The 22,999-nt window shown below is 48.6% G+C and overlaps 2 protein-coding genes and 2 non-coding genes across 9 annotated transcripts; 1 reads left to right on the top strand and 3 right to left on the bottom strand.

The window, feature by feature from the left end:
- The first annotated feature begins 634 nt into the window (after positions 1–634).
- Positions 635–1,920, top strand: Ost4 (oligosaccharyltransferase complex subunit 4, non-catalytic). The gene is made up of 3 exons (XM_032909035.1): positions 635–766; positions 895–1,032; positions 1,676–1,920. Exon 2 carries the CDS (start codon positions 896–898, stop codon positions 1,007–1,009), a length of 114 nt encoding a protein of 37 aa, XP_032764926.1. The 5' UTR covers positions 635–766; position 895; the 3' UTR covers positions 1,010–1,032; positions 1,676–1,920.
- Positions 1,777–21,604, bottom strand: Agbl5 (ATP/GTP binding protein like 5). 6 transcript variants are annotated; one of them, XM_032909034.1, is made up of 16 exons: positions 21,457–21,604; positions 20,684–20,823; positions 19,036–19,296; positions 18,655–18,826; positions 18,188–18,351; positions 17,251–17,428; positions 16,498–16,676; positions 15,643–16,102; positions 15,034–15,203; positions 14,577–14,712; positions 13,883–14,085; positions 13,170–13,381; positions 5,081–5,275; positions 3,572–3,684; positions 2,646–2,776; positions 1,777–2,330 (listed from the first exon to the last, which is right to left on the bottom strand). In XM_032909034.1, exons 3-16 carry the CDS (start codon positions 19,248–19,250, stop codon positions 2,159–2,161), a joined length of 2,700 nt encoding a protein of 899 aa, XP_032764925.1. In that variant the 5' UTR covers positions 19,251–19,296; positions 20,684–20,823; positions 21,457–21,604; the 3' UTR covers positions 1,777–2,158. The 6 variants fall into 6 exon arrangements, with proteins under 6 accessions (XP_032764925.1, XP_032764921.1, XP_032764920.1 ...); XM_032909030.1 differs by lacking the exons at positions 20,684–20,823; positions 21,457–21,604 and adding an exon at positions 20,824–20,971; XM_032909029.1 differs by lacking the exons at positions 20,684–20,823; positions 21,457–21,604 and adding an exon at positions 20,445–20,583.
- On the bottom strand, positions 20,938–21,010 carry Trnaa-agc. Its single transcript has one exon. It is a non-coding gene; the product is annotated as a tRNA-Ala (tRNA).
- On the bottom strand, positions 21,325–21,413 carry Trnay-gua. The gene is given in 2 exon segments: positions 21,325–21,360; positions 21,377–21,413. It is a non-coding gene; the product is annotated as a tRNA-Tyr (tRNA).
- Positions 21,605–22,999: the final 1,395 nt, after the last annotated feature.

Here is a 22,999-nt window from a genome sequence, read left to right on the forward strand (position 1 = left end):
CCCCTCCTTCACATCCGGGGGGTGATTTCCCACTTGGCTGAGGTCCCACGTTTGGTTTTTGATTATGAGAGAGTCCACCCTAATTCCGACGCCCACCTCCAGGAGTGGGGTGGAGACAGGGAGTCGGTCTGAGACTGGCACTGATCAAGTAAGTTGCCATGGTCCGCTTGCTTGGTAGGATGTGGTTTCATAAAGACTAGCATCCGTGAGGGCATCAGAATCCTCAATCCTGTCCCCATTCTGCATCACCTTCCACTCCATCCCCACGCCAGCGAGCCTGGGAGGGGACCGGGAGGGCAGGGTCCAAAGGAAGCACCTGGCTGGGACGGACAGGGAAGCAAAGGGTGGGCAGCATGCAGGAAAGTGGGTCGGAGCCTAGAGGTCAGGCCCAGCCTCCCGCCTGCTGCTCCCTCACCCAAACCCACTCCTGGGCTCCAGGGAGGCTGTCACCACAGCTTCGCAAGCTAACCGCGGATCCCGCCGCGCCCGCGCCAGCTGCAGCCAGCTGCGGCCAGTTGCGACCACTGGCGGGATCCCAGGCCCTGCCCGTGTCCCGCTCCACCCCCGCGGGGGGTTGGGGGACGGCCCTTCGAGGCTCCGCCCAAGACCTGCTCATTGTGCGCGCGCCGCCGGAGCAGACAAGTCGGCCGGGTAGAGAAGCCGGAAGTGCTGCGTTGTTCCCCGGCTAGCACTACGAAGTTCCGGCTTAGGTCGCCTACCTCGAGTTGGTGTGGCAGTAGGGTCGGAGTCGGGTGGAGCTAGTCAGGTGAGACGCTCCCAGGCTTCGTTTCACAGGCGAACCCGGAGGAGGTTGGATCGTGGTGGCAAGGATCTAGCCTAGCGAGAGAGCAAGGAGTGTCCGAACCGAGGCTCAGTCCTTCCCCTTGTCCACAGGATGATCACGGACGTGCAGCTCGCCATCTTCGCCAACATGCTGGGCGTGTCGCTTTTCTTGCTTGTGGTCCTCTATCACTACGTGGCAGTAAATAACCCCAAGAAGCAGGAATGAAAGTGGCGTTTTCTCCGCCCCAGGTAACGGTCGGGGCAGTAGCGCAGACTTCGGACAGCTGAGTGGTGAGGCCGATCCAGGGCCTGCAGATTTAGGAACTTCAAGTCAAAGTGTCGAGCCGAGCTTGATAGTCCAGAATCGAGCCCTTTTGTTCGCATTGTGTACAGTGCCTTGAAATATTCTGCTTTAATTCTCCTAAACGGCTTACTATTTGTATGAGGATGAGTTTTCAGAGCCTTCCTCATTCCCCATTTTGAGGTTCCCAGTAGATAGAGGCTCAAGTTATAGGTTATGGTTACACGGAGGCGCTGACACCAGTACAAACAAAGGCAGTAACTGCCAAGTATGGGGGATCAGGCTCTTAACAGCCCCACTTTCCCACGGAACCTGAGGCTTTATTTAGGTAGATTTGGGGGAGGGGCATGGTAGTGAAAGATGAAGATTATTTCCATGTTCTGAAGCCAAGGACTTTGTTTTATGGCTGTTAGGTTAACTACAAACAGAAAGCATAGAGGAAAAAGGGAGGGGCAGAGTCTGGAAATCAAGTGTGCTTAATATTATAAAGGGAAATGGGTTAGATGGGGGCCAGCTCCTTAAGGACCTCCCCCAGCCCTGAAAGAAAGCTGCAGCATTTTCCTTACTTCGGGTCTTTCCCCTTTTTTCTAGGCTTCCAGGACATAGTCTGAGGCAAGATGGAGGGTGTGAGGGGCCTTCACACTTCACTTCATCTCTCCTACCCATCACAGCATACAAAGCAACTACACCTGGATTTTTCCAAACAACTTTTATTTCCTCAAAGTCTTCCTTAACCCTATGGAACAAGAAGCTGCCACTGAATAGGGCCCAGTATAGGGGCTGCTTTCTTTTCTACTCCCTCCCCCCAATACAAAAATATAGATATATATATATTTTTTGTGGTCCCAAAATCTTGTGCTGTGGAGGGAGGGAAGGGGGTGGCAGGTCCCTGTTTTGCTCTGTCTCAAGGTGATGTTCTGCAAGGCCTGGGACAGCTGAGTCCGAGTGTGGCCGATATTCCAAGGAGCTATGGTTGTCACATGGCACCAGCAGCTGGAAGACGGGACTAACGTATCATTTCACTGTGTTCCCTCACCTTAGGGCTATATCCTGGACACGAAGGTAAAGGCATTATCAGACCCTGGGAGAGATAGTGAGTGGTGGAGATTTAGGGACAAAACAAACCTCACATTGGTTCAAGAGCCCCCTGCTGTAACAAATCCGGGATGGGGAGTCAGATAGAATACAGGAAATAGAAGAAAAGGCGGGGGCAGAGCGGGGCCGTGGGGGGCCGGCCTGAGGCAGCCTGTAACAGAGAAGAGACAGGAAATCAGGGGCTGGGAGGTGAAAAGGGAAATGTGTAGCTGGGTCGGGAGAGGCGGATTTATTACTGCCTGTTACTAGAATCAGCTAGCTAGTATCTGAAGAGACTACTTAGAAGGTATACTTTGAAGTGAAGACTGAGGATGGTACAATAAAAATCAGGAACTAGATTCTTAATAAAAGTGCATTTAGTCTTTGGGATCAGTAAGAAAGTGAGACCATTATCCTGAATGCTGAAATGGGGGTGAAGGATAGTAGAAATGAGGGGTGGGATGAAGGACTGGACTCCGGTGCTCACCCTGGTGTAGCAGAGCGGGGTCCCGGCTCCAGCTCACTGCTCTCTCTGGTCTGGGGGATGGGGGATGTGGGGCTTGAGCCTCTCATCCCTCTGCGAGTCGGCGGTGAGCTCCGGCCCAACCTGGGCCTAGCCTGTGTGGACAGGGGTAGACTAAGAGGTCGGGTTCTTCCATGAGGCTTTTTTGCTTTAGAGTTTCCATGCTTATGAATCTAGTACAGAAGTCAGCAGAGGTGCTAGGACCCTGAACTCCTGGGCATGATGAGACAGGGTGGCAGCTATAGAAGTCCACATTCAATCTGTAACAGCCTACCAGGTCTTACTTATCTAAGGGGGGCAAAGACCCAGCATTTCACTTCCATGGGTATCCATCCCATGGCTGGGTGGCTGGGTAGAGAAACACTAAGAAGAAAACTGGTAGTGGACTGACAGATCCCTCAGCTTTCTCAGCCTCCGCCCCTGCCAGAGCAGCTTAAGCTTCACCTGTCCAGTCGGCTTCTGCCTCTAGCTATAATCAAACTAGGAAGGGAAGCTTGTCTGAGTTGGAGGTGATGGTAGGGTTGTTACTAGGAGCAGTAACCAGATGTGTTACCTGGGGAATCCGGGACCCCTCCTGGCGGAAACTCTCCTCTGGCAGGTCTGGTCAGAAAGAGAGGAGAAGCTAAGGACGGGTAGGAAAGCCAAAGCTAGCAGGCTGTGGTTGGGGGTGCATCTGGCAGGGACAATGGAGTCTGAAGCAAGCAAGAAACCTGGCTGATTAGGACTGGGCAGGTTAACACAGACACCACAGCAACTCTGACAGGCTGGTTTTAAAGTCTGTAAAGCTGGAACGAGCACCCCTCATCCCATCCCACCCCTGTGCTCAGAATAGTGTCCTGCTGGGTTCTGCTAATGTTAGCATGGACATGGAAAGACCCTAAAAATTTTACCTGCAAACGAGTCCTAATGCAGGGGATCCGAGCACCAGCCCCTAGTAGGCTTTTCCCAATCACCATGACAGCCTCTGGCTTGTCCCCTGAAGACGAGAATGGGCAGCTGCTCCCTAGAGAACAGGGGGAACTGATCATCAAGGCAGGACTAGAAGAGAAGGTAACGTCCTTTACATCCGTTTCTTGGCCTTGTTTTGTTCCCTTTATTATGCTGGGGATTAAACCTAGGATTTCATGCTAAACCAGTGCTCAGTGCTCAGCTTGTGCGCTATGCCGACAGCACTTCACTCACAGCATCGCTGAGAGACTGTCGTGTAGTCTCTTATTGTTGGTGATTTTGTGCATGCAGGATGTTTAGTACCATCTCGACCTTAACCTACTGTGTGCTCTTTACCCCTAGGTTCTTCTCCACTGTAATAACCAAACCCTGTCTTTGTTTCCTGGTGGCAAAATTGCTTCTGAGGAGTTCTAATCTGATCCAGGGAGTGAAGCTCTAACTTTTGGTGAAAATCAAACCCTCAGCTTAGCTCAATTTGTAAACCTTAGAGCTTGTGCCCATTATGTTTAGGCATTTAGGAGTCAAGTCCAGCTGGGCATAATGGCAAGCCTTTAATCCCAGCATCCAGAGCAGAAGCAGGTGGATCTCTGGAAGTTCAAGGCCGACTAGTCTACACAGTGAGTGCCAGGGCTACACAGACCCTGTCTCAAAAAGGAGAAAGAAAACAAAAAACCCCAAGTCCATTCTGTACAACACTGATTAAAAATGGACAGGTTAGTACAGTCTATGTTGGATTCAATTATAGAAAACAATGCTGCCAGGCACGGTGGTGCACGCCTTTAATTCCAGCCCTCAGGAGGCAGAGGCAGGTGGGTTTGAGGCCAGCCTGATCTTCAAAGAGAAACCCCGTTTAAAAAAAAGGAAAAAGAATAAGAACCCCATTTAGTTCTTTATATCACTGGGTTTCTAACATAAAAGAGAACTGGGTGTGGTTTTAGGTTTAGAGTATAGGATGCCATTTGTAGTAATGACAGGTGAAAAGCCTGTGGTTTTATCCACCATTCCTAGCTCTTGGAGTTAGAGAACTTGTAAGTAGTACTTTGCAGGCAGAAAAAGTCCTCAGGTCTTGAACTGTAAAAGTGAGGACTAGACAGTCTAGAGCAGTGCCTGTAGAGAGTGAACATTCAACATATGTTAACTGTTACTTTATTTCACGAGTTCATTCCACTGAGCCCAGCCTCCTATGCAAAGGCCAAAGGCACATGTTAGGAGGAGGCAGTACTAGGAGAATAGCATCTGGTCTGATATATATATGTGTGTATGTGTGTGTGTGTGTGTGTGTGTGTGTGTGTATGTATGTATATGTATCAGGAAAGAAGTCCAGGCTAAGTAGCAGTGTGGCTGTGGCTGAAGAAGCTTCTTGAAGCTGAGGTAGTAGCCTGTCTAAGCCCTGGGTGGTAGGGAAGGGAAGAAGCTGAACAAATCAGGACTCAGGGGCAGTGGGTACCAACCTGATAAGCTGAGTGAATTGGGCAGGAGGCAGGAGCCCATGTTTCGGGAGGAGGTTGGGCTAGCACTAGCCAGAGTTGGGGATGGGGCTAGGCTGCTTGTTGTAGAGCGTTGGTTCAGTGGCTGCTGCTGCTGCTGCTGCTGCTGCTGCTGCTGCTGCTGCTGCTGCCGCCGCCTTCTGTCTGGGCATCGGGGCTCTGAGGGAAAGGACACAAGCAGGGAATCGATCAAGAAATGAGACATATAAGATCAAGCTCTTAACAAATCAGCTGCCCACTCCATGAGACACCCAATATTCTAGTCATCTGTATCTCATCCTACCAGTTTGTTTATTGAACCTGGCTTCTAAAACAGGGCTTTGCAGGGCTTTTTTCCTAACTCTAACTGTTCTTCTCACTGCTGTTCCTGCCACTTAAGGACCAGTGTCCCCAGCCATCTGGCCTTGGTCTTCTCTTAAATCTTTAAATCTCTAAGGCCCTTTTCTCCCAGAATGTCCTGTCAGACATTCCTGTTAAGTTCCTGATTGCCAAACCAAATCTGTCTTCTCCTCAGTCCCATTCCTTGTCCCTGTCTGCTAGAAAGCTTACTTCATTCTTCCTGGTGGCAAAATTGCTTCTGAGGAATTCTAATCTGATCCAGGGAGTGAAGCTCTAACTTTTGGTGAAAATCAAACCCTCAGCTTAGCTCAATTTGTAAACCATAGAGCTTGCGCCCATCATGTTTAGGCATTTAGGAGTCAAATCCAGCTGGGCATAATGGCAAGCCTTTAATCCCAGCATTCTATATTTGTTTTGTCAAATCCTAATGGTCCTTCCACTGCAGTGGACTTAGACACCAGTCTTTTCACTCACTCACTTTCCTTTCTCTCTCAGCTTGATTTAAAAAAACTATCCAGGGGTTGGGGATTTAGCTCAGTGGTAGAGCGCTTGCCGAGCAAGCACAAGGCCCTGGGTTCGGTCCCCAGCTCCGAAAAAAAGAAAAAAGAAAAAAACAAACAAACAAACAAAAAACTATCCATCCTTTACACGGCCACCACGTTATCCTAAAATAGAAGCCTGGTTTTAAAAAAAAAAAAAATCACCACAGCTTGGGTAAGAGAGAAGCAATGTTTGCAGACAGATTTTCACTGTGTAATCCAGACTTTCCTCTCTATAGAACCTAGGCTAGGCCTAAACTCTTGGTCTTCCTGCCAAACATTCCTCCCAAATTCTTGGATTGTATGCATGTATTACATGTGGCTAAATTCTGAAGGTCTTTTTTTTTTTTTTTTTTTTAGATTTATTTCATGTATGTGGGTACACTGTTGCTGTCTTCAGACACACCAGAAGGTGGCATCATATCCCATTACAGATGGTTGTGAGCCACCATGTGGTTGCTGGGATTTGAACTCAGGACCTCTAGAAGAGCAGTCAGTACTCTTAACCACTGAGCCATCTCTCCAGCCCAAATTCTGGAGGTCTTTTACTCGAACCCTTTCACTGCAGCCCATCCAGAGTCCTGTCTGCTGTGTGTCCAGGCCACCTGTCATTAAGATGCTGACTTGATCACTCATACCTCAGCTGCTGTTGCTGGGGGCTGTGGGTCCTTTGAAATTTTGGTTTCTCTTTTTTAGGGAGTGCCTTGATTATTTTCCATGTTCTCAAATAACAGTTCCCTGTAAATGTTGCCTTGGCCATTTTCAGGCAGAATTAGTCCTTGGAGCCTTTTTATTTTTCTTTTTCACATGGCTAGTGGTTGTTTATAGGTCAGTGGCCCTTTAAAGTTTAAGACATCCTTAACTTTTAGGATAGCAGTCTGGTGTATCCTTTGGCTTTACTTCGAGTTCTGAGGGGTGGGACTCCAGAGAGACGATGTAGGTGATGGGGTAGGAGAACTGCAGGCTCAGCAGCAGCTTTAGCAGGTGCCAGATACTTTTGGATCATCATAGAACCAAATAAAATGGTAATGCCAATATTCTACATGACCTCTAATACAAGCTACATGTGTTAGTATGAAAAGCCTAACTTTGGAAGCTAGTGACGGTAACTTCATCTTGTCTGTACTGGATTATAGCAGGCAGTGCCAGGCATGTACATAACAGGGCATGCCTGTAATCTCAGCATGCAGAAGTTGTAGCAGGGGGATCACAAGTTCTAGGCCAGCTTGTGCTTAGTGACTCCCTGTTTCAAAGAGTATTTCTGAAGTCTCTAAATTGAAGTTACCTATGATTGATCTCAAAATGAATGAATGCTCTTAGGATGGAAGCCCTTTTGACTATGTGACTGCACTGGATACCAATTAGAGTCTAAGGTGGAAAGCAAAGTGCACAAAACCAGAACTTAGGGGGCAGTGGGAGTCAGCTGAAACACTGATAGAATATCAGAAGTCAGACTTGTGACCACACCAGCCTGAAACATGAGCCACCGTCTGTGACTCAGTGATATTCAAGTGTACAGACCTGGTGATTCTGGTTAAAATGTGGATACAAAAGCATGTCTGTTGGGACTGAATGTGTACCTTTAATCCCAGAGGTGCGCAGATCTCTGAGTTCAAAACCAGCCTGATCTATACAGCAAGTTATAGACTAGCCAGGTTTATATAGTGAGATTTTGCCACAAAAATAAAAGCATGTTAATCAGCACAGAAGACAGAAATAACAGGGTTTGCAGAAGATCAGAGTCCATACACAGGCAAGCTGAAATCATGCAAATGGGCTGAACCTTCTTCACCTTACCCTGAGGAAGGAAGTAATAAAGTGATTGGGATATGCTAATGCACACCTGTCATCCCCACACCCTGAAGGTGGGAGCAGGAAGAAGGAATTCAAGGCCCTTGTCGGTGAGTGAGTTCTGAGTCTGCTTTGGGCTATATGAGATTCTTTCACACACACACTTGACTAAAGCTTCTGATGGAGCAAACCAGGTAAATAAAGAGGAAAAAGGTCAGTGCAGAATGAAGACTAGATCCTGAGAGCCCTATCAGACTGGTCTGAGACACAGGGTATTAAAGGTAGCATATTTCATCAGTTCTTAAAAGCTGCCTGAAAGCCTGCCTCCTATCAGTGAACAGGCAGTTGGCTCACTTTTGTGTTGCGACTTTGCCTCCTGCTAATACAGGCCATACCCATTCCTGCTGAGAGGATAAAAGGGGCCACAACAGCTTACTGCTGAGCATAGGGGACTGATCCGCTCTGCTTCCAAAGGCAGTAATAGTATCTCACTGTTCCCAGCTGGGACTAGCCAGATAGGACTGGAGCCATGCTCTGGTAGCTGAGCCAGGCTGCCTCACCTGGAGTGTTGGCAGCATTGATCTATTGTTTATACCTAGACTCTCCATTGTCTCTAAAATGTCTTTGGGACGTCTTTCCCCGTAGAGCTTATTGAATCCTTGAATGCTCGCACAGCTGGCTCTTATAACCCTACAGGAATTAGAAAGATTTACATTTAACACATTAAGTGTTTGCTGAACACTGAAATGCTAGGCCCAGTGCTAGGTCCTAGTGTTGGGGACATTGCCCGACACTGTTTGCAGTTGAAAGAATAGAAGTGGCAACACAGCAAGTCCTGTTGCCTCCCTGCAGAGGAAACTCGTGGATTGGTGGGCATTATCTACTCTACTAAAGGTTGCCTGTTAACAGAGCCAAGGAGTAGACCAGAAAAGTTGTAGTGATAATCTAGTTCAAGTGAGAGATGAGGGTTGGTGCGAGGGTCCTGGTAGGAAGACAGCTAAAGGCTCCACCTCCACACTTAAGTGCCTCTCTTTCACACCACTGTCTGGCTGGATAGGCTGACCGGCCAAGGTGAGGATCATGCAGAGATCTCGGGAATGCAAAACTGAAGGCAGCTGCTGTGTGATATTATGGAATTGTGTGCTAGGTGCCTTACATGCCTGTGTAATGTACAGGAGAGGCTGTCTTGTCACCCTACCTCCCCCCCGCCCCCACCCCAGGCTGTGCACCTCTGCTTTTGCAGTGCACACCCGACTTCTCACTTCTGTATTCTCCAGTGACCTCTTTTTACCCCTGTAGCCACAGCAGCTAGCACAGCAACTGCCATCATTTCTGAGACAATAGACTGGAACTGTGCTACAGGCCTGGGAAGGTACTTGGTAGAGCATGTTTTGCTGCTGGGGAGAGGGAGAGTCAGGTAGACTCTGCCCTAAGGTCAGGTACTACGAATTAGGACTTAAACTTTTTGGCCTCCTGTGTTAGGAGCTTTCCTGTTTGATGTTGGAGATTCATTGGCCTTTTACATCTGCTGTCTCACAGCTCGAGACAGTGCCTTTCACACCAGTTCCCCGGCTGCCTTACGCTGCTCGCTGAGCTAGCCAGGTCTTTTCTGGGAAAACTGCCTGGAGCCTCCACTCTCATGTTTGTTCAAATCAATAAAACCAATAAAAAATGTACAGTTAAATATAATATGAACAGTAATTGAATTTTCTTTATGGGGAGTGGGTGGGTAGATAGGTCTCATGTAGTCCAATCTGGTCTCAAACTTACTATCTAGCCAAGGCATGGCCTTGTCTTTATCTCCCAAGTGAGGGATTACATACATGCACCACCACACCTGACATCTGAATTTTATAAATAAATTCAAATAAAATAACAGTTCTCACAATCCAAATTTTGGGGTTGTAAAATATAGCACATTTCAAGTTAACATTTCTGAGGTTTGGTGTCTTGCTTTTCCTAGCTTTGAAAACAACAGGCCAGCCAGGATAGGTGAGCGGAAACACGGCATGCTTGACAAGCTGAGCTCAGTTCCTGAGACCAGCATGATAGAAAGAGAAAACACCCATCAGCTGTTCTTTTCCTTCTACACCTCTGTGGCTTTATGCACAGACATACATAGGGTCACATAATACACAAATATAAAGAAACCATATTGCTTGCTGTGGTTGAAGTCAAAGAGCCAGAGGTGTGGCAACAAATGTTACAAAGAACATGGTAGGACAGATCACACTGAACAGTAAGTTTTCTCCATAGTTGATTGAAGATACGATGTCCAAATTACTTTGCATTGCAGCCCTATCTAAAATCAGAGCCAGCCTTCCTTCCTTAGGGTCTCCAAAGAACTGTGCCAGTAAATGCCCAGGGAACTCTTAGACGCCTTAAACCTCACTTTAAACTCCATACAGTGTCTGTTTTGATAAAACTTTCATCCTGGGGCTGGAGAGATGGCTCAGCGGTTAAGAGCACTGGCTGCTCTTCCAAAGGTCATGAGTTCAATTCCCAGCAACCACATGGTGGCTCACAATCATCTGTAGTGGGATCTGATGCCCTCTTCTGGTGTGTCAAGGACAGTGTGGTCATATACATAAGATCAATCTTAAAAAGACAAAAACTGTTCATCCTGACCCCTTGATTTAAAGCCAGTTTCCCGCCATGTACAACTATTTATGAAAGTCTTAGGGACAGTGGTTCTCTAACCAGCTCTGTTCCAAGGTTGTTCACCTGAGGAACTGTGCCTTCTCTCTTAGGTCACTTCTATATGGTGACCCAAATCTCCAACCCTTGCCCTGTCTATGTTTCTGCCAAGAAGACATCTCCATAGATGTCTTTTTTTTTCCTCACGTGGAAGAGGTTTATTGAGGACGATGGAGACAAGAAGGGGGAAGAGAGAAGAGCCTCCATAGGCATCTTAAGGACTCTATACCTGTTTAAATGGCTGTTCACTTTTGCTTTTCCAACTGTCTTAATGTCACTATAGCTTTCCAGCAGCATACAGCTTTAAGCCTCAGTTCATCTGTCTTTTACCATTACTGGGCCCTGCTGCTTCTGTCCTAATACTTAGGTTTCTTTCCTTTGCAGACTCTGGTACAGGTCAGCTCATGTGTCGATGACTGCAAGCCCATCTGCCTGTCCAGGTGTGCATGCAGTTCCTTTTGTTCCAGTTTTTCTTAGAATCAACTATAGCTACCATATGCCCTCATTCAATTCAGCATCCTTGTTTTCAAAACACTTCCCACGTGTCTTCACCAAACTTTGTGGGTGAAGGACGCAGCTAAGTATAGAGATTTGCTGTCCGCCCAGGGGCTGTTTCTGAGCATGGCTGTCATTCTCATTTTTGGAAGGCTGCTTTTGTCAAGCCACGTACTATTTGTTCTTCAAAGTTGTTTCTTAGCTGAGCATTCTTTAATTACTTATGACCTGCCACAGTGGCTCTCCAAACGGCCTGCATGGTTTTTTTTTTTTTTTTTTTTTTTTTTTTTTTTTTTGGAGCTGGGGACCAAACCCAGGGCCTTGCGCTTGCTAGGCAAGCGCTCTATCACTGAGCTAAATCCCCAACCCTGGCCTGCATGTTTATAATGCGCACATCCTTTTTATGTTGTCTGTTATCCTTAGTACACAGGCTGCATGTTTTCAATTAGTCCTCTGAGGAAGTAACAATTGATAGCCTTCACCTTAAGGATCTCAATGCAATATTCTGTATCAGGAGCTGGAGGACATCAACTAAATACTAAAATCTGACTACAGCTGGGAATCATAGCTTGCCTGTAACCCAGCATTTGGGAAGTTGAAGCAAAAGAATCCTAAACTCAGAGCCAATCTACGCTATAGAACAAGACCATGCCCCCCATATATATATATATCTGCCTTGATTCCTCCAGGAATTACCCATAGAAAAGGCTTTGTGGTCAAGGATGGAGTTTATAATGCTGATGAAGAAATTATAAGCTACGATCTAGGAAACTCTGACAAAAACAAAACAAAACAAAAAGCAAACAAAAAAAACCCCACCACTATCAACAATAAAAAATCTTCATCCAGATGGAGACTAGGTTATTGGTGCCTAAAAGACACTGTAGCTGGGGTAACTTCCTCTTAAGGAATAACCCACTCTTCACCAGCTTCACCCCTGTGAGACAGTCTCATTAGGTAGCTAAGATTGGCCTTCAGTGTGTTTGTTACTCTCCGGCTTCAGCGGCTTCAGCTTACCAAGCTAGGGATTAGGTGTGTGCTACTACACCTAGTTGGATAAGCCACTCCCAAAACAGTCTTTTAAAGTTTTCTCATCGGAAAAATGGGACCATCATCCACCCTACAGGACCTGGTTAGACACACGAAACTATTTGTGATACTCTTATTATTAAATGCTATCTAAATATGAAGCATTATTATTACTAATTTAATATTTTTAAAGCACGGTACATATGATTACTTCTAAGTTAGAATCTCAGAGGGAGTTTGGAGTATAAACAGAACAGGTTTCATATCAAAAATGGGACCACCTTAATTAACTGAAGCTGGGCTTTTCCATCTATCAGATTTATAGACAGTGTATCTGTAACCCAGTGCATATCATCAGGACCATTCCAAAAGCCAGGTTGAAAACTGAATAGCAGAAAAATGCTCACAAAAATGTGTACAGCTGGGCAACACAGCTCGTAGCTCCAGGCTCCATGTCTTGACAAGATTGCTATGACTCAGAACATATCAACATCACTGATTTGTGGTATATATTTCTAGAGTAATACTACAAAAGTCTCTCTCCCACCACAGGCCCTTCCAAGCCCACATTTTGGTCATAAACTCCTGACCCAGACTCTCTTAAGGAGTAAGACCCAAGGGTACTTACTAGCTGAGCAATTGTGCACTGCTGGGAAAGGGACGGCCGTTGGTTCTAAGCCTACAATAGGAGCTGCTTCGGTTCTGCTTTCCTTTGGAAGAACTGGATCTCGATATCACTATTGTGAAGCCAGGAAGTTTCAGCCCACAGAAGCAGTGGGTAGCGTTCTTCATTCTACAGTGCTGCCATTTAAATTCTTAAGACATTTCCTCCTACTGCCAACAAGACGACACTGGGACATTGTCCTTGATGAAGTTCCATGTCTGTGTTTGGCACTGCTTTAGCTAGTGTTTTGTCCTTGGGAATGTTCCTGGCTCCTAGCATGTGCTGAAGCTACACTCCCCGAGACTTCTTCCTAGAGCTGGCCATACAGTATTGCTCTGAAGATGTGCCGCGGGAACAACAAGGTCGCAGGAGAGGCTGCAGAGTCTTCTGCTACAGACTAGTTTTATTGATTTGCCCCTTGTATGTCTTCAAGCTCTTTCCCCCCAGCACTGCCCCAAACAACCAAACACCTGCTGCAGGGGCTCCCAGACTGGCTTACCTCTGACAGGGCCCAGCACCCGATGGCTGACCTTTTGGGTGCTAGAGCCCAGGCCTGGCAGCCCTGCAGGCCGACTGCCATGAAAAGGGAAGCTGGGAGAGTTCTTCATCTGTGGAGAATTTTGTTGGCTGCTGCTACCACCAGTACTTGTGCCGGTGCTAAAACTTCGAGCCCGGCTCAAGGCATTTTCAGAACAGGAAACAGGCAATCCACTGCAAAAAAGCAGATGCTAGTTAACCCCGGGCTGGGAGAAGTTTCCTCAGGATATGGCAATTAAAGTTCACTTTGGGGTGAAAGGGCATAGGAACCCAGGAACAAGGGAAGGAATGTATGCCCATGCATAGGGCCTAACTTGGAGCAGGCCAGCTCATCTTAGAAGGCTCATCCTAAGTAGCTTGACTTCACAAAGAATGTCTCCCTTATTTTGCTGGCTCTAGAACCCTCCTCACTTAGTCATTCACAACTTTGGAACCTGAGACCTGCCATGCCCTTGCCACAAAGACAGTTTTGTGATCTAGCAGTCCCTTGGCCTGATTTTCCGCTCCCTTCCATGTGGCTTTAGGTGGAAGGGAAGTGGATGCATCCCATTCTCAGGAGCTGAGGTCATCTTTCCAGTTTCCTTGTCCCCAGGAAACATTCTCAGGCGGCCTCCCCACCAGCTCAGCACTAACGGTCAACTTCCCTGCGCTCTCCTTCCATGGCGAGGCCCTTACTTGTTACTCTTGGGAGGGGTCCGCGATCCTCGCTTCTTGTTCAGGCCCACGTTTGCAGTGCTGGTCAGGCCTCGGCTATTGCGCACGTGCTTCAGCATCCAGGCCCGCAGGTTGGTGAGGCTAGTGTGTTCCGACAGCACGATTCGCGGCCATGGGTTACACTCCGCCATGTCCAGTGCTGCGATGGCCAGAGCTCGTCCCACCTGGGGAGTTGGGTGTGGTTCAGTGTCTTCGCCCTCTAACCTAGTGCTGTTTGGGGGCGTGGTACACAGCACGACGGGAGAGAGGAGGCTAGGCCTAACACTGGATACTCTGAATGGTGTGCCCTGGTTCTTTATCTCAAGTCCATTTACAACTTGCTGTTCAGGGCAGAGGCTGGTGTGCATGGAACCAGGAATTTCCCTGAAGAAAGAGCTTGTGCTGTTTACAACCTACAGTTCTATTTCTCCTATGTGCCTAGAAAAAGATACACCAAGACTACAATAATGGGGTGCTTTTGAACCTAGGAGTTCAAACCCATGGGGAGATCAGCTCAGACCACATATTTACTTAGATATGCCAGGGTAAATAAAGTCTGTGATTGGGGTCAGGAGTTATCACCTTGACAGCTAACCCTGCAGAGGATCTTAGAGATGGGTGTCAATTCTTCCCAGACTGGGGTTTCCCCTCTCCCACTTACTCTATGGAGTCATACCTGCTCAAACAGTTCCACAGTGTATCTGGAGGGGAAAGTCGGAGGGGGAGGGGGGCTGGCACGCCCATTGTCATGGCAGGCAGCAGGGATGCTGTTGACTGAACGTCCAGTGTTGTAGTTGCATTCAAGTGTGTAGCTAAGACACAGAGATCTTTATCAGTGTCCTGCCTAAACAGGTGTTACAACAGAACACTGAGGGACACTGTAGATGGCCTATGACAGTAACCACTTTGAAGCAAGTAAAGACCAAGAGAAAATGCTAATAATTCCCAAGTAACAACTGACCATGTGCCCAGGAAGACCTCCAAAAATAAAACTCCCAGATTAATGCCAACCTTGCTAACTGAGGCTCTCTTTTGAGAAGACTTGGGTGGTTCCAGCCCCTCAAACACCCTGGAATAAGTATTCTTTTCCTTTAAATTAGTTATTTTCTCAACTATGCCAGTTTCCTTCCAACCTGTGGATTATCCCTGAGGCTTTGTAGATTGCAACACGGCCACTTCCCTCCTTGGACTGGCCGTCCCTACGGTCCCGGGCATACATGTTCTTTTCAGAGAAATTGCAGCCCTGGAAGTCAAAGTGGGCTGAATTCAAGGAGATGAGCTTTGGATATAGCATGTTTTCCACCTGTATTGGGGGAAGAAAAGGCAACTCAGAAGACGACAGAGAAAGAAGGGATAAGGGCAAGGAAAATAAAGCAGTCAGTCACATGACTCTGACACATACGCCATCACAACCATCGGCAGTAAGCAAGGTTTCTTCAAGCCTCACTATTGAACATTATTTCTTTTAAGCGTTTAGGTTCCCCCCTCCCAATTTCCCTTCTCTGCTCCTCAAAGCTGGATGGAAGACTGGAGTCCTGGAGCTTGCTCTTCACTCAGACACCATGATACAATGGCCAAGGTATAAGGCCCTAGTGCCATTTCTCCATCCTCTGAAGCTTGCACAGAGGTAGTGTGCATAGGTCTCCCTGCTCCTCTAAAAGTCTCCCTCCCGCCTTGTTTGTAACTAACTCTTATCTCCTAACCTGCAGTACCTCCTGCCACACAATATTTAAGAGCCCTACCTGTGTGCTCTCATCACTAAAGCTGTTTCCATACATAAAGCAGCCCCTTTTGGAAGCATGTCCATGCAAGTCCACATAGTAAGCGACACCACTCTCTTTTGGGGGGATGGCGTCAGGGGCTGGCTCCTCAAGTTCAGGAATTGGTTGTGGCATAATCCACACCGGGTCAGTCTTTTCTTCTGTCGGCTCTGTCTCAGTCCACCTGTCATGGCTTTCCCCATCAGGTGACTGCCCAAGGTGCGATTCATTGTGGAGATTATTAGCTTTCTCGAGGTCAGAAAGAGGAACTTCAGGAGGAAGATGAAGGCTGCTGGGCTGCTGGTTCGAGGGATTCTTGGAGTTGAGGCGCGAGTGCACGTGATGATAAAGCAGCACGGCCTTAGCGCCATAGATGGCTGGGTGCAGGACGGCATCGGGCTTCAAGTACTGACGGTTCAGGTTCACTCCACGGGAGTCTGTGCTGTAGGGAGACAGGACTGAACAGGCTCTAGATGTCTGGGCCACCAGAGGAGACACTAGGGTAGGAGACAAGGACACTGGAGACTTGTAAAGTGAAAGGCTTAAATCATGCTGGGAAAGACAGAAGCCTTCCTTCCTTCATTTGCTGTCACACCACCATAGAAGTCCAAGGACAGTCCCCTCGACCCAGCTAGTCTTCACTGGCTTTTGCTCCCACTCAGGATGTGTCTACATGAATTACATCCCCTCTCAGCTCACTGGAAGATTAGAGGGGCTTGCCCTGGTTAGGGTACAAGAGGACTAGAAATATAAACCAGCCAGAAGGCTGGCTGACCTTCACAGCAAAGTGAGACACGAGACTGGGGAAAAGGCAGAAAGGCTGTTTCAGCTACTTACCGGTAGTGGCCCCGGACCACACCATCAGGGTTTAACATGGGAATCAACTTAAAAACAAAGAGTCGACGGAGAGTTTGGGCCCGGGGGTCATCAGGTCGAAGGATGAAGTCCAGAAAGCCATTGAAGACAAAGCTAGATGGGGTCTCTCCAGGGTGAACCCTACTGCTTAAGAAGAATATCTGAGGTGGAGAAGGAAGCAGACAGGAGGTCAGTGGTGCTATAGTTCCACCCTGACAGTATGTGGGCACGGGTGGCTGAGGCAGAAAGAGCCTTGAGACTTCTAGTTGGCTTTTCCCAGAGGTACAGGACTGTAATCCTCTGCCCTAGGCTACAAGTTAAGCTGGGTCCAGAATGTGTAGAGGTAACAGCATGAGCTACCCACTGTGGCTGGAAATAGGATAAGGTTAGAGTACTGTTTTACTTCTGTGTATGTCAATGTGTCTGTATGTGGGTGCCTGCAGAGGCCTCCCCTGGAGCAGGAGTTACAGGCAACCGCACAGTGTGGGTGCTGGGAACCAAACAAGGATCCTTTGTAACACAGTATCAAGTGATCCTTTGTAACACAGTATCAAGTATTCTTTTTTATCTTTTTTTTTGTTCTTTTTTTCGGAGCTGGGGACCGAACCCAGAGCCTTGCCCTTCCTAGGTAAGCGCTCTACCACTGAGCTAAATCCCCAGCCCCCAGTATCAAGTATTCTTAAAACAGCTATCTCTTCCGCCCAGGAACACGCCTCTTATGTTCTTCCCACTTACCCTTTTGCCTGTGAAACGGAATGGTCGGGGAGTGCCAACATCAGGAAATAGCTGCTCTAGACGGGGCTCCCGATCATCTCGAAGCCCATGGCAGGAGGTGATTGTTAGTAGATCTACCCGAAGTCCATCCAGAGAATAGCAGAGAAGCTCTCGGTGGTAATAAATGCTATCCAGAGGACTACAGGGATGAAATCAACAGTCAGAAGTCCCTCAAGTCCTAGCGAGAGGCATGCAGCATTGCCAGCCTAGGACTTATGTTAGCTGGTCCCTCACCATAACCTTTGGGGCCTCATAGTCCTTTGAACTGGTGAGGATAAGGATATGTGTGGGCTTGCACTGCTAGATGCAGAATATAGGACTGAAGTTTTCAGCGTATGTGTGTGTATTCTTGCATGAGCACACATGCATGTGCACATGGCATAACACATGTGGAGGTCAGAGAACAGCTTGTAGGAGCTGGTTCTTTCCTCCTGTCATGTTTGTTCTGGGACGGACTCATACTGTCAGGCTTGGCAGCAAGCTCCCTTCCGCATGCACTGAGCCCTCTTGCTGTCACTCCTTCACCCGTTATTTAAGGGTGATTTTTTTTCTTGCTTTCCTGGTTTGTGGTACATCAGGACAGATTAATTTCTGTACATAGAGAGTTGCCCTCAGTAGACGTGCTGAGCAGCCACAGTACTGGCTAAATTCAGGATGGCTCGAGAGAACTGGAGCAGGGCATGCTTGGGCAGGTGGGAGAAGGGAGAACAGGTGGTGAAATGCTGGTTATGGTGGCAAAGGAGCACCTTTCTCCAACTGTACACGCTACACTCTACACAGGGGAAAGACTGATGATATTCTGGCTGAGAGCTCTTAGGACAAACGCCGGAAGCAGCAACGGAAGCAGCAGCAGTGCTACAGAACCCACAGTATAGCAGGATAAGAATGGGATTAGCACCTGCTATGGGCAGAGTAATTCTCTGGAAAGCGCAGGTCTAGCTGACTTAGCAAATCCTGGCAGTCACTGTAGGAGAAGGGGTAGCAGAAGGCGAAGAAGGTGGTGGCTCCTCGGCCCTCTACGAAACGGTGAACAAAGGATAGCACAAACTGTGTCTCTGTCATCTGGGGAGCAGAGGAGGAAGAGGGGGGAAACATGTCATCTGTGTCAGCACTGAGCTCCTCCGGTGGGGGACACCGGGAACTGACCTCATGCTTCTCTCACCTTTACCAACTCCCTCCCATCTGATACTTTCCATATGTGAACCAGCTTCTTCAGGCTTGCTGAAGCAGGGGCTCATCTTGGACCCCAGCTAGGGGTGGAAGAAAGAAGATACTAAAACGTAGGGGTTTGCACCTGCCTGGGATTCTCTCAGGAATGTGTTTCCTCTACCAACACCCAGTCCTTCCTCCTAATGAAGAACTTACCTCAAAGGTGGGCCGCTCTCTAATGCGTTCCCAGCGTGGCCGGGAAGGCAATGTGCGCACAAAGGGGGCCATGCCCTGAGAATATAGTTTGCTCTGCTTGTTCATGTTCATAATATTGATCTTGATAAGCTTTCCTGGGGTTCCTCCCCGGACACTGAAGTAGAACCATGACCTGAGTGTCAAAAGAGAGAGCAGCTGTTGTATGTGGGAGGGTCAGAGAGGATGTGGGGAGAAAGCTGAATCAAGTCCAAACAGCAAAGGCCTATTTGTTAAGGAGGAAAGGGAGAAGGGGTTAGAAGAGATACTGGGCTAGCAAGTACAAAGTCAAAGAACTGACTACAGGCACTTGGACATTCCCGCCCACCCTCTAAGTCCTCATACCTGTTCCCATTCTCATATTCTGTTTCAGCACAGTCTGGGCGCGTCCATACGTTGAACTCGTAGTCAGGGGAAGAAGCAGAACCACTAGTGGGGGCTGTAGCCACCCCTCCTACGCCTTCCCCATCACTAGGCACAGTCTCCACCTTTTCCACATGAGCTAGGTTCCCTGAATCAAAGCGAGAACTGAACAGCAATCCCCCACAGCGCAGCTCCATGGTGAGGCTGGGAAAGCATCCTCTTGCCCCACACAGGCCCTGAGAGCTGAAGAAAAAAAAAATGAAAGTTGGGATAGGGAGGAGGCGCAGAAAATGAAACAATGTTTTTTGTATCTCTGGATAAATAAGAAATGTTTTTAGTACTCTATGAAGGAAAACGCTCTATTTCTTAGAGAACATGGAAGTAGCCTTTTAGCAAGATCGAGAGAAATAGGGACGCAATGAGAGAGAGAGAGAGAGAGAGAGAGAGAGAGAGAGAGAGAGAGAGACAGAGAGAGAGACAGAGAGAGAGAGAGACAGAGACAGAGAGAGAGACAGAGACAGGCACAACTTTGTCTCTGGACACCCAAGGAGTAGGAGTGACCTAAAAACACCTTATTTTACTACATCGCCACTGTTCCCAAGTCGAATGCTCAGTGGCTTCCATAGCTGAGTTGAAAAACGCTAGATTCTCAAGCTTAACAACCCAAGGAGCAGAGACTAGAGGTCAGATGACTGCCACAGACTGTATGAGGGAGGGGCCGTATTAAAATTTCCTAGATTGGCTTTGTACTGAACAGCCCAGAGCAGGAAAAACCAAGTTTCTAAGTGTAAATGGTAGCTTCCTTTCTTTACCTCTTTGTCTTCACAAGCATTGACTAGAATCATATTGTCGTTTCTCTGAGACCTTGAAGAGCGTTATTACCACCCCCTTCCTTTTACTACGCCTATTATGAAAACGTAGCCTATACCCGGCCAAAGCCACTTGCTCACCTGCCCTGAACCTCAGTTCCAATTAGGGTCTGTTTCCATCCTCCCGCCCTGTAGACACGAGCCCGTGCAAAAGCTACCCTCGAAGGTGTGGGTAACGGGCGTCCTAAGCACCCCTAGGAAGGCTGGGCCAGTAGAGTCCCGCTTGGAAGCAGCAGGAACCTCCTCGATTCCCGAGGACCCTCGCACTGCCTGGCGGGTCCGGGGCAGGGTGGGGTTTGGAGGCGTGGGAGGGGTCGAGACAGATGTACTGGAGGACGGGAAGGCTGGTCCTAGGGGTCAGAGGTGAGGCCACAGGAGCGGAGGTAGTCAGCCAGAGGCGGGGTCGGCCGGCCGCGGCAGGCCGGGGGGGCGGGGTGGCATTCGACGGGGGCTCCCGCGGAGCGGCAGAGAGAAGGGGGCGGGGCCTGCCAGCGGGGCCGCAGTCCACACAGAGCCCCTCACCTCTCTCCGGGCCGCTGCTCCCGCTCGCTCTCCCGCTAGCGAGGCGGCACCTCGGGCCCCGGCACCCGGGCCCTCCACCCGGGACCCACACAAAACCAGAGAGCCGCGGTGCCGGGACCCCACTCTGCCAGGAAACAAGAAGTCTCTTGCCTATTGGCCGCAGCTGCAGCTGGCTACCCGCCCAGTAAAGCGCACTGCCATTGGTCGCCACGCAGTGTTCCGTGCACGTTGGCAGGTACCTGTGAGGGGGCCGTTTGGGGGCTTCCGCGGGCCACCGCCGTGTGAGGCTCAGAAGGCGTCTTCTCTGTAGGCAGTTAACGGCCCGCCTCCCCGAGGCGGGAAAGACAAAGCAGGGAGCGGGAAACAGGAAAAGACTTACCTGCGAATAAGAAAAATTCATGTGAAGCCGATCTTTGCATACCGCGCTCCTCGCTCTACTGTGTAACAAAACGCGGAGAACAGATCCTGAACCTGATGGTGTAGCAAAAGGAAGTGGAGGATGCGGGCATCGATCCCGCTACCTCTCGCATGCTAAGCGAGCGCTCTACCATTTGAGCTAATCCCCCAACTGTGGTAGTGTGCCTTCCCGTGACCTATACAAAGTTTTCTGACAGGGCGGTTTCTAATGTAGTTCACAGTGGAACTCTCAACAAAGTTTTGAAACTGAGTCATGTAATAAACACATAAGGGATAAGAATTTCACTTGAAGTACATGTCACTATCTCTTTACCCCTAATAACAAGGTACATTGTACTCCGACTACTTAACTGCCTACGTGTTTTACCCAAGGTCAGCAGTAGCCAGGCACATATACTGCCTATCCTCAAGTAAGCGGTTTCCCCTCCGCATGGGGATGTGGCTAAAAAAGTAATGCACGAAGTCCTTCGAGCCGGAATCGAACCAGCGACCTAAGGATTGCCATGTCACACGAACTACAGTCCTCCGCTCTACCAACTGAGCTATCGAAGGCTCCGCTGCTTTGCCATGTTGCGGTTTTCCCTCTAATGCTTACCAAGAATTTTTTTCCCCCTAATTCATGTGTTTCTTCCCAAGCTAAAGGAGCCGGGACCCGAAGGAAAGGCGGGCTGGCGTGCTCGCACCCTGCACAGGAGCTCGCCGTGAGCCGAATTGAGGCTAAAGCCGGGGCGGCGTTCCTCCCGCTAAGCAGACGTTAGTTTCGGTGTTTGGGACTACGAATCGTGCTTGCTGCTTCTGCTCCAGGTTTCCTTTGTTTTTCGGCGTGATGAAAGTATAAAGCATGCTGTTCTGATGATGCGAAAGACATTTTCTCCGTTAGCTGAAGTGCGGGGGTCCATTCACTGAGGCCCGAGCCAGAAGGGAAGACCTAGCCGCAGGAGCCAGCGACCACTATGCTCTGGATGCTGGGATGCGGCGGTGGCCCGGATTCCTGCTCCCGGTGCCCTCCGGCTGGGTGCAGTCTCCGACCGGCCCGATCCTACAGTGCCCAGCACTTATAAAACAACCTCGCTTTTATGGTCGAGGTCTGGGAAAGGTTTCCGCCACACCTGTGCTCCACTGCCAACCAAGTCTTCTCTGGGGTGATGGGTTGACCCCGTATCTGGCTCACGTATTTGTTGCTTTTCCTCACAGGGCCAGTCTACTATTGGCTCACAGAAAGCTAAGCCATTTTTTTAAAACAAAGGAACAAACTCAACACCCAGGTCCTCGGTGCAGCCTGCTCTGACTGGCGGAGTGGGTGGGACTAGGAACCCGGGAGTTCTGAAACACCCAGACAGGTAGAGAGGTGGTTTGAAATCTTGCTTTGATTTCCTTCTGATGGGGAGCGGGGAGGTGGGGGGGATGGTGCCACCGAGCCGGAAACCCATCTGCAGATAGTTCTCAGGGCATGTCCTTAGCATTTTAAGCAATTTATATTTCTCTTTCTCTCCTCTCTGCTTCCTTTCCCCATTACAACACCCAACCCCGCTATCTGCCCGTCCCTCTTTTTTGTGAAACCTTTAAAATTTGAGGTTCATATAACATTCTTATCTTGTTTCTCAAGTCTACAGCACCAAGAATTCCCAAAGGGGTCTTCCACCTAGTACTAACCAGACCTTACACGATTTAGATCAGAGAAAGTCAAAGTGAGCGATTCAGTCACAATACTGTGCAAATGCCACCTCTCTATTAGAGGTCTGTTTTTTTTTTTTTTTAAAGATTTATTTATTTATTATATATAAATACACTGATTTTCAGATACACCAGAGAAATCAGATCTCTTTAAAGATGGTTGTAGCCACCATGTGGTTGCTGGAATTGAACTCATGACCTCTGGAAATGCAGTCACTCTTAACCGCTATCTCTCCAGCCCAGAGGGTCTGTTTTTTAATGTTCAGACTGGAGCCTGGGACCAGTCTTGCCTCCAACTCGAAGAGATTCGCCTGTTTCAGCATCCAGAATGCTGAGATCAAATCATGCACCAGCACATCCGATCAAAATGTTTTTTAAGTCACTAGGAAGAACATTTGCTGCCTTTCAAGTAATCGATTCCAGCTTCGTATCCCTTCATTCCCTGGCAACTACTGGCTAACTGG

Source organism: Rattus rattus, chromosome 7 (assembly GCF_011064425.1).
Source record: "Rattus rattus isolate New Zealand chromosome 7, Rrattus_CSIRO_v1, whole genome shotgun sequence".
Taxonomy (NCBI): domain Eukaryota; kingdom Metazoa; phylum Chordata; class Mammalia; order Rodentia; family Muridae; genus Rattus; species Rattus rattus.